The sequence below is a fragment of the Ursus americanus genome, chromosome 12 (assembly GCF_024610735.1).
Source record: "Ursus americanus isolate L20-20 chromosome 12, mUrsAme1.1.p, whole genome shotgun sequence".
NCBI lineage: Eukaryota > Metazoa > Chordata > Mammalia > Carnivora > Ursidae > Ursus > Ursus americanus.
The window spans coordinates 31,175,854-31,190,550 of NC_142138.1; the positions used below are offsets into that span (position 1 = coordinate 31,175,854).

Consider the following 14,697-nt stretch of genomic DNA (forward strand, 5'->3'; position numbering starts at 1 on the left):
AGGCGAAATGCAGTAATACAGTGTACTTAAATGCAATCCTGGACAATTGGAAGATGGAAAAAGATTTCTGGTGACCTCCGAAGACTCCATCCTACCCGTAAGAATCTGTGCTTTATTCAGCACACGACAGAAGTAAAACCTGCCAGTTCTCCATGTAATAAGCATAGACAGCAAAACTAAATGCTTTGTTTCCAAACTGGATTTTCTCTGTCAAACTGTAATCATGGTATGCAAAGTTTCTAACTATACAGAGTTTATCAATTAGGTATCTATCAAACCAAAAACATTGCCTTGGCTGTAGATTTTAGACATCATTATAGACCAAGCAATTGATTATTGAATCTACATACTATCAAACAACTAGATGTATCTACCTGACCATTTCAGATTTTGTCCTGACTTGAAACATCACATGCACTAAATGGGATATCTCTGATAGGTTCAATTTTAAAATGTGTTTCCATATTTTAGAGTAGATGTTTAAAATAAAAACCATTTTCCCCCTGATATTGTCATGATTTCTTGGCTCTGGCTAACCTTAGGGTGTATGTATTGATCTTATACTACTGTGTGTTAGAACAGAGATTTACAATTAATTTGAATTCTGGTGAAAGTCAAATTAGATTATTCAGGTTCTCAAATGATTAACTCAAAGAGACTGAATAATAATGTCTGTTGGTTATCTTGGATCCCTGATGGTGGCTGGCTATTAGAAGGAAGGGTTAAAATTATCCATGGAGTGGAACTCATTCCTTCTAAAATTAGTACCCTTTGGGGAGTTAGATTTCTTTAGAGAGGCTGGAAATGTATATTTTCCAGTAAAAAAAAAAATTTCATTGAGTATGTTCACTCATTTAGGCAATAATAGGGATTAAAAAAAAGAGAGAGACCTTGAGTGATTCATATTTTAGTTGGTTTATGTATGGGGCACAGATTATCTGGAATTTTCTTTTTATCCCATATCATATTTTTGCAAGATATAGAGAGAGGAATATGTGGGTTTTGGAATCAGAAACATTGAGTTGAAATCCTGGGCCTACAAATTGCCAGCAGAATCACCTTGATCAACCCATTAACATCCCTGAGCCATGGTTTCCTAATCTATAAAATGGGATAATAATACCACATAGGGCTGAGAGTGCATTGGGTGAGCTAAGGCATACAAAGACAGAGAGTAAGCACTGCCACAGTTAACTATATTAACAGGAATGTGAGGAGTTAAATACAATGTGTGTGTCCGTGTGTGTCTGTGTATATGTAACACACAGATCTTGACACACAAACTGAATGTGGATGCCCAGATTAGTTTTTTCCTCTCCCTCTGCAGTGGAACTCCTCTCAGCACTCTAACCCATACTATTTGGGATTTGAGAGAACAAATGTTCCTAGAAAGAACTACCTACCACTTTGAGCAAATTGTGCAAGAATAATTTGAAAATAAAATACTGTATTTAGCAAAGATGTCAGCCTTTCAAAGTGTGTGTGTGTGTTGTACATTAATAATGTATATTGTTGATAATAATCCTCTATGCTTTTTCCATGAAATACTGTAAAGGAAAATATTTTGCATATCAGTCCAGTTCCCAGGAGTCAGCATTTCCAAATTTATAGCATTTTTAGAAACTAGTACACGTGACACATCAGACACCAGGTTTTCCTCTATAACCTCAGTGGATATTGTGATGACTTACTATATATCAAATAGCATTTTTTTAAGTCTCAGACTATGTTTTGAGTAAAATCTTTTTCCTAATTAGAAAACAGTCCAATATGCACCTACCATGTGCCAGGGATAGTGTCAGGGGCTAGAGACTGAAAAATAAAAAAGACCCACTCTGTGTTGTTGAAGAGTTTACAGTTTAGAAGATGAGACCAACACATACACTGATGGTTTCAGTATAAATGACAGGTAAGATTTTTTTTTTTTTCTGGGTAATAAGGAATGCCACGGAATAGGTCCACAGGCCGACCTGGGAGCTCAGGGGAGGCGGCCTGATCATAATATTAACTAAAACCACCAACGTCTATTGAGTATTTACTATGCGCCTGGCCCTCACTATGCACTTTACAAATACTAAATTCTTAATCCTTAAAAACTCCCTGGGGTAGGTGAAACTCCATTTTACAAATGAAGAAACTGAGGCTTGGAGACTTTAAGAATGGGTAGGAATAAGACAAATAATGACTGGAGCATTTTTACACACTGCACTTCATCTCACTTTGATAGGGTGACTCCATTTTATTTTATTTTATTTTTTTTAAGATTTTATTTATTTATTTGACAGAGATAGAGACAGCCAGCGAGAGAGGGAACACAAGCAGGGGGACTGGGAGAGGAAGAAGCAGGCTCCCAGCGGAAGAGCCTGACGTGGGGCTCGATCCCAGAACGTCGGGATCACGCCCTGAGCCGAAGGCAGACGCTTAACGACTGAGCCACCCAGGTGCCCCGGTGACTCCATTTTAAACTATGTAGTTGTCTGAATTGTTTAAAAGGCAGAGAATGCTGAGCTGAACACTAATGGTCAAGAATTTAGGGGTTATCTTAATTACTCAGCAGGTCATAATTCCACCTCTAATCGTTCATTAAAAAAACAAATGCAAAGAACAAAAGCAACCCAGAATTTGAAGATGGGACATACAACTATTTTAACAAGGGTAGTTTTGGAATCTGTTTTATATGAGCGTATTTTGTTGTATTTCAGAGCCTTTTGAATGGACTGATGTGTTCTAAGCCTGAAGACCCAGTAGAGTACTTGGAAAGTTGTTTACAGAAGGTCAAGGAATTAGGTGGCTGTGACAAGGTGAAGTGGGATACATTTGTCAGCCAGGAAAAGAAGACCTTACCTCCGCTCAATGGAGGACAGTCACGGAGATCCTTTCTAAGAAATGGTAATGTATATGTAGAATAATGGTTTATAGTTACCAGCAGTTCTCCTTAAAACACATCATACACACTGTAGGCAGTTACTTATTTTACTAAGTTTCCAAAAGCCTGGAAAGATTTTTGGCCCTGGAGCATGATTAATCTCGCTGCTCCGAATTCTAATCACCTTTGTGATAAGACAAACAAAAGTAACTGCCACTGTCCAACACCTCCCTAAAGGCTTAATGCAATTTTGTATTTTTGACTTCATTATTTTGCAAAATGAATTCCATTAGCAAACTATGAATTTTTCTTAAAATTGCAAATAAGAGTTTCCCAAATAAATGGATAGACAAAATAGCTATTATGTAACAATTCAACATTTCTTAATTAGCTGGGAAGAGCTTGGCATAATATGTTTCCTAACTCAGAGTTCATATTAATGCATTTGCATAAATGCATATTAAGTTTATACTAGTTAATCCAACAAGTATTTATTAAGCAGCTACTGAATGCAGCATATTAGATTAGGCATTTTTGGATGCTATAAAAGAAGTAAAATACATGAACTTGTCTAGCAATTTTAAGACTAGTTTGGAACTAAGAACAGTTCAGTAGAGGAGATTCATGGTGTATTCTAATAGCTTTCTGAACACGCTTATCATGCTTATCAAAATGCTCGTGCTTGTCAAAATTAGTGGTTCAACATCAGCCAACCACCTTTTAGGCTGTGGTTGAAATTGAGAAGTATAGTAGTATGTGCAGTATGGAATCATTTCCAGAGGAAACTAAGTTTTTTCTTTCCCAGTAGCCAAGATCATTATACTTTCACAATTTACACCACTTTCAAAAATTGTACCATGAGATGTTTTAGCTATATAGACAGAATTTGCAGTATTTATAATACAAGTATTTGTAATAAATACAAGAGGGAAATAAACTTCAGTCTATTTTATTTAGTCATGAGGCACTTAAATTTTATTTGAATGCAGTGTGGGGGGAAAAGTCATAGTGTGTTAATTTTTTAAGAAACACAAGCAGAAACAACATTTTCTCAGAAGCATCTCCAGAGAACAGAATCCTTCTTAATCCATGCAGGAATCATCACTAGTTGATTAAGAGGCCTGAATGCTCAAGTGACAGGTGCCTCTGAGGCACACCACTTAGTAAATTTCTGCTTTGGTGAACAAAATGACGTTTTTGTGGGCTTGAAGGGTTCATGTACCTTCCCAAGATGGCTAACTTACTTCTCTGTGTGTTGTTACACTGTTAGAATCTGGCTCATGTTAAATACATGCACCATGCCCTTGTTTAATCAAGTGAGAGAAGTATGGGGAATCATTTCTAAACCTTAAAGCACTAACAAACTTTAGGTATTACTGGATTTAGTCTAAAATATTCTTATACTTTTAAATTTAAATCTAAGAGAATATGACATCCCCTTAGTCCAAAAGCTGCTCTCAGACTAGGTATGAAAAGTGACTGTTTTGCGACAAAATAAAATCCGAATGCTTCTATTTCATACTGCTACTTGGCTTGATTATACATAGAAGCCAGGCAAGCCAAGTGTATAATAGGGAACAGTGGGGACTGTGGTCAAATAAGTGAGAACAGTCGTTGTCTAAAGGCAGTCATGTACAGATTTCGGAAAAATGTTGAGCTGAACAAAACACATCTATCAGGCTATATTGGGCCCACAAATGACCAGTTTGGAACTCCTCATTTAGCAGGATAAGCTAAAATAGGAATAGAAAATGTAGGTTTAACTTTCATTAGAATTAAAATTGTTAATTTTAGAATCTCCATACCTACTAATACTTTACTGGAATTCCTTCTCAGTGATCTTTTAATTAATCATCAAATAGAACCTTTCAATGTACTATGATGACAAGAATGCCTTATTACATTCCTATATCTAGGACACATGCTGAAAGACAGAAAACGGTTTCTAAATGGACTTTTCCATAATAATAACATTTTATTTTATGAAATGCTTTGCATACTTGTGCTTTGTAAATTTTAGCTATAATTTATGGAATAGATTATTAAATTAAAGGAAACTGATAACTTCCCAGTAACTTAAAGCATCATGATTATTTCTAGAAATAAAAAGTGATTCGTGCATATTTTGCTGAAATACTGATATAGCTATGCTAATATATAATTATCATGAAAAAATAATCTGTGAATTAAAACATTTGAATCATGTAGGCAGATTACTTTCATACATAAAGCTATGATAAAAAGCAAGGATAAATTATTGACTAAAAGGATGTTACTATCAATGTAAGATAAGCATCATTTTTTTTCTGCCATATGTACACAACTGAATAAATAATTTGTTGTGAATAAAAGTTCTGATCCCATAGCTCCAAATATCTGTAGAGCTTCTGTTCTGGAATATCTCATTGTCATCTTATACTCAACATGTTTGGAAGCAAGCATAACATATTTGCTTCAAAACCAGCACTCTTTCCTTTTCTTATTTCGATGAAGTCAGAAGTCAGTCAGTGAGTCAGTTGAGCATTAAAATAACCACTCATTGAGCACTACTATTGTCAGACATTCTTTTAGGACTGAGGATGTAGCCACTGAGAAAGAACAAATACGGTACCTGCCCTCATGGAGTGACTTACAGGGTATTACGCTAAGTGAAATTAGTCAGTTAGAGAAAGACAAATACTATATGATTTCACTCACGTGTGGAATTTTTTGTCTGTCTTTTGTTTTCTTTTTCACTCGTGTGGAATTTAAAACAAAACAAACAAACAAAACAAAAGAAACAGAATCCTAAAACAGAGAATAAACTGATGGTTGCCAGAGGGAAAGTGGGTGGATAGATGGGTGAAATAAAGGGGATTAAGAGTACACTTATCTTGATGAGCACTGAGAAATGTACGGAATTATTGAGTCATTATGTTGTACACCTGAAACTAATACCACACTATGTTAATTATACTTCAATTTAAAAAATAAAAAATAAAATATTGAAATAAATTAGAAAGAAATGCTTCACAAATAACTATAGGAGTGTAGATAGTGAACACCCTATACAGGTATGATATATATGTATCATATATATATAGTATATACATATAAAAATTATGTGTATATATGTATATATAGGCATCATATGTATATAAATCATATACATATATGCTATACATAAAAATTATTTAGAATATAGTGCTGAGGTTATTTAAAAAATTTTTATAAGAGATGTTAATCAGGAATAATTGTTGTAATAAAAATAATGAAGTTGTGATCATTTTGACTATGGAATAAAAAATGTTGATGGTGAAAAAAAATATATATATAATTAGAAGCACAGCGGGTGCTATAGGAAATACCATATGCTATAGGATCAACCATATTAACAGGGGAATGGATCCAACCTAGGCTGGGGTTCAGGGTAGGCTTCCTGGAAGAAGTGATATGCTAATGCTTGGAGACAGAAGGCTGGGTGGGTGTTAGCTAGAGAAGGATGGAGGAGTTTGAGTAGATACCAGGGAGTAGAGAACAGGGGTTCCTGACATAGAGGAAGAGCGTATGATACAGACAGGAGTGAAAGAAGCCCACTATTTCTGGAAGCAGAAGAGAGACGGCAGAAAGATGCTATATGAAAAGCAACGTGTTCCTTATTCACTTAGACTTGAAACCTAGTCATTGTTTTTGTAATATCACCTCCTTTCATGTCACAGATCTCAATCCTAACCATGTTTTTCATATCTAACCACTTGTGTCCATTTCCCATACTACCCTCTAAGTGAAGCCCTCATTTCTCGCCTGTGAATTACTGTACCTGACTCCTAGCTGCTATTCTTTCTGCTCCTCATCTCCCTTCTAACCACTACCAGATTAATCTTCCTAAAAAACATATTTCATGTTTAATTAGTCACTGCTCTACCCCTCCCCCCAAAAAAACCTATCCGCTGGTTTTCTACCATCAAAGCTAAACCCTTTACCGTGGTTGTCAAGGCCCTTCACCCTGTGGCCACACTCTGCCTACGCATCTTCTGGCTTTTCTCTATGGGAAGCCATCTATTCCCTTTGTTAACAATTCAACAAATATTTATCAGACACTGACTATGTGCCAAGCACAGCTCTAGATCCCAGGGATACAGTCCCAGATAAGTAAGGTCCCTGCTTCATGGAACTGAACATTCTAATGGGAGAAGACAAACAATAAATGGAGACCTTTCAGATAGTGAAATAGTAGATGCTATGTAGAGCATTATTAGAGTGATGTCCTTGAAATTAGGTGGCTACTTGAGATTTAAAAGTCAGTAAAGTTCTCTTATAGGAGCTGTCATTTGAGCGAAGGTGTGAATGGCAAGCAGCAGACAGCCATGGGATTGCATTGGGAAGAGCACTTCAGGCAGTGGATTGTGGGGACAATTTGGAAGCAGGCAGACCAGTAAGGAGTCTATTATAGTAGTCCAGGTAAATGATGGTGGCTTGGGCAAGAGTTGTGGTAGTGGAGATGAAGAAAAGAATATGCATTTGGGATATGTTTTGGAGATAAAATCTATGGCAATAGATGTGAAGAGTGAAGGAAGAAAGTAATTGAGGATAATGCCTAGAGTTTTGTTCTGTGTTGGGTGAAACAATTTAATTTCAAGGCAAAATAGGATACTGCTGTCAGTGTCTTTCCTATCATAAACCCTTCCCAGAATTTTCTAAAGAATATCCACTATCATTGCAGACTACTCTACTCCTTTCATGGAACTAGAGTGAGTCCAGCAGAATAGTAGTCAGTGACCTCATTTATTGTATCAACAGAGCACGAAAAGTTCTACCTTATCAACACCCCAGAAAGAGATATGAACATGATGACATACTAAAATCCAGTTGTCCCCATAGTTAAATCCCTCATGGAAAGCCAATTGGCTCCTGTTTCTTTTATGCAGGTGCCTTTTGGGTAGTTAGAGCTTCTCTGTGCGCCCCAGAATATTGACACACAGGGTGAGGAAGGAAGGAGCCATGAACTATAGGAACCATGGCTGAGCCTTGAACAACACGGGAGTTAGCAGCTGCATAATGTTGTGAAAGTTGTGAGGTTGTATACTATACAACTGTGAGGAGCACCATTTGCAGAGATCAGGATATATACAAACTACCAAGCAAGATTAGGCTGTACTTAAGAAGGTTCCTCCAAACAGGGGTTGGCAAACTGTAACCCATGACCTGAGTCTGACTCCTTACCTGTTTTTATAAATAAAGTTTTATTGTAACATAAACTCATCCATTTGCTTATATATTGTCTATGACCACTTTCTTGCTACCATGGCCAAATTCATCTAGTTCAGTATGAGACTGTTCAAAGTTCAAAATATCGAATGTCTGGCCCTTTAAGAAAAAGTTTGCAGACCACTCACAAGATGGGGTCTTCTTCCTGTAGAAAAAAATCAAACTCATTTAGTTTGAAAATTTTTCTCTACTAATTGGCTAAGTACAAAAAATGTTTTATTATGCTTTTTTTCCCGTTTCAAAGTTATCTTATTCTTTTGCAGTAATGCCTGAAAATTCAAACTTTCCATATCGGCGGTATGATCGGCTCCCTCCAATCCATCAATTCTCCATAGAAAGTGATACGGACCTCTCTGAGACTGCAGAGTTAATTGAGGAGTATGAGGTTTTTGATCCTACTAGACCTCGACCAAAAATCATTCTTGTCATAGGTATGAGGACAGAAAGCAAAATTCTTATACTATTGCTGTCTTTGCTTATATATTTACATTTCAAGAAATTATGTTAATTATGTGTACTTGCAAATACTAAGTTGGGTAATGACAAACAATAGAAACAAAAGCACAAGAGACAACAGATAGAAATACTTTTAGCATAATTTTCAAGAAAACAATTATTATAATTACATAATCTAATGCCAATTTTACTTTTATAGAATCTCATTACCATGTCCTAGAAATTCTCTATAATGTATTGAAAGTATTCTTCTCAAAATTTATCATCCTATGGTTTTATCTTTTTAATTTTTTTTTTTAAAGATTTTATTTATTTATTTGACAGAGATAGAGACAGCCAGCGAGAGAGGGAACACAAGCAGGGGGAGTGGGAGAGGAAGAAGCAGGCTCATAGCGGAGGAGCCTGATGTGGGGCTCGATCCCATAACGCCGGGATCACGCCCTGAGCCGAAGGCAGACGCTTAACCGCTGTGCCACCCAGGCGCCCCTATCTTTTTAATTTTTAACATAGATAACTGAATCCATTAGAAGTTTTCTAAACATATGTTTTTTTCTTTTTAACTCAACAAATCAAATTTTTATTCACTATTAACTTCAGAGGGTAATAATAATAATATGTTGGTAAAGACTCATATAAATGAATCTTCCATATGGCAAATTGGCACCTAAAAGAAAATCTAAGTTTTGATGTTTCAGACAATCAAATGTAATAGAATAGTATTTTACATAGCACATAACATCTGAGTATTAATCAAAATAATAAAAACAGTTACTTTTTGACGTTGTTTACTATGAATGAGTATGAAAACACCAGTCTGATGTCATTTCGCAAGGAATGGATATGGAAATTGTTGAAAGTCTTTTGCAAAATGCATTTTTGACCATTCTCGCAAATTCTAACTTCCTCAAAATCTGTAAAAATCATGAGGAGACCTGTGAACATGCAATATGTCATCATTGTCTCACGTTCCAGTTTGACTCAGCTTTCACAGAGATGACCAAAAGCGAAAATCGAGTGTGAAATGTTCAAAGCTCTTCTTGTCAGTAATGTTAACAGAGAGCAAAATGAATACAGCCCCCATGCAAAGAATTACTGTTTGCAGAAGTTATAATGATGATGGCAACTAGAAAAAAAAGCATGCAAATAAACACACCAAGCTATAACAAGAATTTAAGTTCACCAGACCAGAAGGAGTGACATTGGTCCATCTGTCAGTAATGAAAATGAAATTGCAAATATATTTAGTCCTGAATTGTTTAAAATAATATTGTAGAAAGTATAGAAACTGGCTTTCTAAAAGTCATTATTCTTATGACATATGGTAGCCTCTATTATGCCATAAATCTTTTTCTGTTCTTGAAATGGAATGTTGTATGTGTGTGTGCTTAAAAGTTTGAGGTCCTTACCTAGAAGATAAGGAGATGCTTTATTAAAACATAGAGCTACAGGTGAAGAATAATTGGAAGTTATTTTGCTCTTTTATGATGAAATATTCTTTCAATTTTGTTGTTCTTGTTGCTCTTACTTAAATTTTGGCGATTATTAATAGGATAAACAAATGGAGGTTTGATTGTCCATGAAAAAGGTGTAATACCAAAATGCTCTTCTGTAAAACAACTATATAAATTTTTGTGCACTGTGAATTTTATATGAAAAGACTAAAATATTTCAATACACTAAGATCTTTGGAGAAGATATAAATGCTTCAAATCTCCTCCACTCAAAAGAAATCTACAGTTCTTTTTTACTCAGTAAAATCAACTGGCTTCCCAAGAGTGTGATTCTGGCTTTAGACTTACACACTATAAAGTTTTATGTATGCCAGGAATGATGCAGAACCAATGAGTGTAAATAAATTTTAGATTTTAGAGGATTGAGATCTGAGAAGAAAGGAAAAACTGAACCTTAAGTTATCCAAGAAAATTGGGGCAATTTTATGACTTTTGAGGAATTATACTGTACCTGAACCTTACAAATTTGTGTTGGTACAAGCCTTAAAAAAGAGTGGAAGAGGTACAAATACCCACATGGTATTACATTCAAATAAACAAAATTTCCTTTCTGGTGATGCAGAATTTTTTTAAAAGCTAGCCTTCTCGGCACAGTCATGAAATCTAAAGAGTTAGAGTTAGAGTTATAAAATCTAAGAGTTAGATGGATCCTAATATTTATAAGTATTAGAGATAAATAAATAGAATAAAATTAAGCTCACTCTGGTTTCACAGAGAAAAATGTGAACTTAATTTGTTGATCAAACCCATCTAATAAATTAATGCTATTCTCTTCCATTATGCTAATCATATGTTTGTGTTGTCTGCTATTTGCTTCCATTAGTTGACAAAAACCTTTTTTCTTGAAGGTGCCATAACTTTTTTAGCATGCTTCATTTTTTTTCAATTCAGTGGGATTTATAATCTCTATGTTTGATGGTTTGTGAGATTAAGTGTGGAAATACAGTTTATGAAAGATAACTTTCATTCTTCAGGGATCAGTTAGCTTAAATTTGATGGATTTATTCATGTAATTTTTTATTTCAAGCCAATCCATGAACTGCACCATAGGTTAATAGGCCAGAAACAGCTATTTAGAACAAAAACTTACTTCTTATTTGCAAAGTAATGAATTTGATCTAGTAGTAGTTCATAGTGTTAAATCTAATAGGATAGAATTTAGAGTTTCTTAGAAAGAGAATGGTTAAAAATGCAAACAAATTCCTATCCTGCCTTTAATAAAGCAGTAAAAAAGGTGAAAGCCACATGTTATTAGGTGTATTACTTGGTATTGAGGTTCAGAAATGATTCTCATTGATCTTAGAATTCTGTGCTTTTTGTTTGTTTTTTAAAGATTTATTTATTTATTTGAGAGAGACAGACAGAGCAAGCAGAGGAAGAGGGAGATTAGCACACTCCCCGCTGAGCAAGGAGCCTGAGAACAGACTCCATCCCAGGACCCTGATATCATGACCTGAGCCAAAATCAAGAGTCTGACACTTACCCAACTGAGCCACACAGGCACCCTTGCACTCTAAAATTTTTAAAAAGGAAATAAGCCCTGGCCAACTAAGTCTATTCATTCAGAACTCTCCTTAGAAAAAAAACAAATAAGGGGCGCCTGGGTGGCTTGGGACGCCTGGGTGGCTCAGTTGTTAAGCGTCTGCCTTCAGCTCAGGCCGTGATCCTGGAGTCCTGGGATCGAGCCCCACATCGGGCTCCTCCGCTGGAAGCCTGCTTCTTCCTCTCCCACTCCCCCTGCTTGTGTTCCCTCTCTTGCTGGCTGTCTCTCTCTCTGTCAAATAAATAAATAACATCTTAAAAAAAAAAAAGTAAAAGAACAAAACACCAGTCTTTCTTTTTTACTTATACCATTTGCAAAAAATAATTACTAAATAATTTTGTATAAAATGACTTCTACTCCCCCCCAAAACTTGATACATTGAATTAGTAGGGAGAACATCAATTCACTTTTCTATTGAATTTTTATTTTCAATATTGCTTAATAAATTATAGTTATTTTCAGTGACTATTACCAAAACATTTCATTACTTATTAGACATTGACCTTTAAAAATATTTTGTCTGCTGTCAATAATTTATGCTTAAATACTTGAAAATATTTCATTTTGATAATTACTAAGAAGTAACAAATCGGGGCACCTGGGTGGCTCAGTTGGTTAAGCCTCCGACTTCAGCTCTGGTCATGATCTCAGTGTTCTGGGATCCAGCCCCCAGTCATTGGGCAACATGCTCCACGGGGAGTCTGCTTCTTGCTCTCTTTCTCCTTCTGTCTCTCCCCCACCCCCTCCTCTTGCTCTCTCTCTCTCATATGAATAGTGCCTTTAAAGAAAAAAAAAAGAAGTAACAAATCAAAATCAGACTGGGCTGATTGCTATGTGCTTTATTTAGAAATTTGTTCAGACTTTAGATTCCAATTAGTCTAGGTTGTTTAGAAATATAAATTAAAATAATCCAATATGATAGGAAATAAAATCTGAGGCATATATTTTAAAATTATTTTAGGACTTAAGCTTCTAAAAAGTAAATGGTAATTACTAACGATTAATATTGAGTAAGGTTGCAAAATGTTGTTTACTTCACACTAATGTATCATAAAATTGAAATTATCATGAGCTGTATGAAATTGTTCTGCTTTAAGAACCTAGTCCATTCACTCTGTATTCATTGCATTAAACTCCTTTGGAATTTAAAGGAGATGAGGCAAGGAGACCCATGAATGGAGTTTAAAAAAAAAAAAGATTTAAATAAACTGTGTCAATATTGATGTCCCTTTGGGTTTAAAAATAATTGTTACATTTCACCAAATTGCACATTAGCTCTTTGTTGGCATGGAACACATTTCTGTTATTTTGATCATTGTCTCTTGTGTCCCATAGATTTTTCTTTGATTACAGAGGAAAAAACAATTAGGTTTTATAAAGAAGAACACGAAACAGTTTCTTTCAACTGTGTTGCCCAATTTTCTAAATTAGTTATCTACTAAAATAGGTAAAGGAAAAAATGTCTCTTCCATGTAATAAAGTTGATCATAATTCTGTCTTTCCTTGGCTAAGTCTACCCTTGCTCTGCACTCAGAGTTAGCACTGAGAATGGTGCCGGCGTGGAGCTGCCCACCCTGCTGATGGTCGTCCAGGCTCTGCCTCTCAGGGTAGAGGTGGTAGCAGTATAAAAAGGAGTTTCTTCTTGTATCAGAAGGTCTCAGTTTTGCCTGTTTTAAATAATAGGTGGTCCAGGAAGTGGAAAGGGTACCCAAAGTTTGAAAATCGCAGAACGTTATGGATTCCAGTACATTTCGGTGGGAGAATTATTAAGAAAGAAGATCCACAGTGCCAGCAGCAATAGGAAATGGAGTCTTATTGCCAAAATAATTACAACCGGAGAATTGGCCCCACAGGTACTGCTGCGTAATTTGCTTCTATTCTGCAAAGATTTTTATACCAGTGGTGAGTGTAAGCTTAACTCTGGTTTTTCATCTTTTTTTTTTAATTTATAAAAGGAAACAACGATTACAGAGATAAAACAGAAATTGATGCAAATACCTGATGAAGAGGGCATCGTTATCGATGGCTTTCCAAGAGATGTGGCCCAGGCTCTATCTTTTGAGGACCAAGTAAGAATGTCTCTATATTTTAAATGACCTATTTTCGCTTACAATTTTGAGATTTAAAAAGAAAAAAAAAGATTTCTTGGAAGACTTGCTGTTATTCTGAAAGAATTGTGGTCTGAAAACAGGAAAGTACATCAGTATGGGTTGGCAGAAGGTCATTTCCTTGGCATGCATGCCTAAAAATTGGAGACTGTTTCTGCAAAAAAAGAAAAAATAAAACCTAATAATAGAATTCATTATTTTCATTTAAAAAATGCTAATCTGTCTAAATTTTATTTCAAGATACTTTACCTAAGATTATATTTTATTCTATCCACTGCCCTCCTCTCCTAAGAAAAAGAAACACTGTTGAGCTGGTTATAGACCCTTCGAGGCCCTTTTCTGTACTTAAACACACTCACAGACATGCATGTACATGTGTGCAAGCTCACATACGAATGCATTTTTAAGTTTCATGGCTATTTCCAAATGGTCTTCCAAAAAAGACTTTTCCAAGATATAGTCCCATCAATATTGAATGAAGTATATTTCTCCAGATCCTTTCCAACTGGATAGAATTTATATTTAAGATTTTTGCCAACCTGATAAGTAAGAAACAGTATTTCATCTTTTAAATGTACATTTCTTGAGTTACTACCAGGGTTAAGTATGCTTTCTTTTAAATGTACATTTCTTGAGTTACTACCAGGGTTAAGTATGCTTTCAGATGCTTTATTAAGTATGCTTTCAGATGCTTTATTGACGATTTGTATTTCTTATGTGAATTACCTGCTTTCCTTTGCCTATTTTTCTATGGGCTTTATCTTTTTTCTAATTTAAGTAAGCTTTTAACATATTACAGATATGATATCAGAGAGAACAAAGTCAAATAAGATGTAAATTTATGTGTCATATGAAAGAAGTCTGGGGTTAGGCAGTTCAAGGCCCAGGAGTCGGCTTTATAGAGCCTCTGAATACTCAGGTTAACTGTCTGGGGACATCTGTTGTGCTGGAGTGTCTTTCTCTTCT

General features: G+C 35.4%; 1 protein-coding gene across 3 annotated transcripts in view; it reads left to right on the forward strand.

Moving 5' to 3' along the window:
- AK5 (adenylate kinase 5) overlaps positions 1–14,697 on the forward strand; it is a 240,236-nt gene that overhangs the window by 2,208 nt on the left and 223,331 nt on the right. For 2 of the 3 annotated variants that reach the window (XM_045801984.2, XM_045801986.2), the window contains exons 2-5: positions 2,703–2,889; positions 8,377–8,544; positions 13,307–13,476; positions 13,579–13,692. In XM_045801984.2, coding sequence (XP_045657940.1) covers positions 2,703–2,889; positions 8,377–8,544; positions 13,307–13,476; positions 13,579–13,692 — 639 coding nt within the window. The remainder of the gene's footprint in view (positions 1–2,702; positions 2,890–8,376; positions 8,545–13,306; positions 13,477–13,578; positions 13,693–14,697) is intronic. The other variant, XM_045801985.2, reaches the window with a different exon arrangement.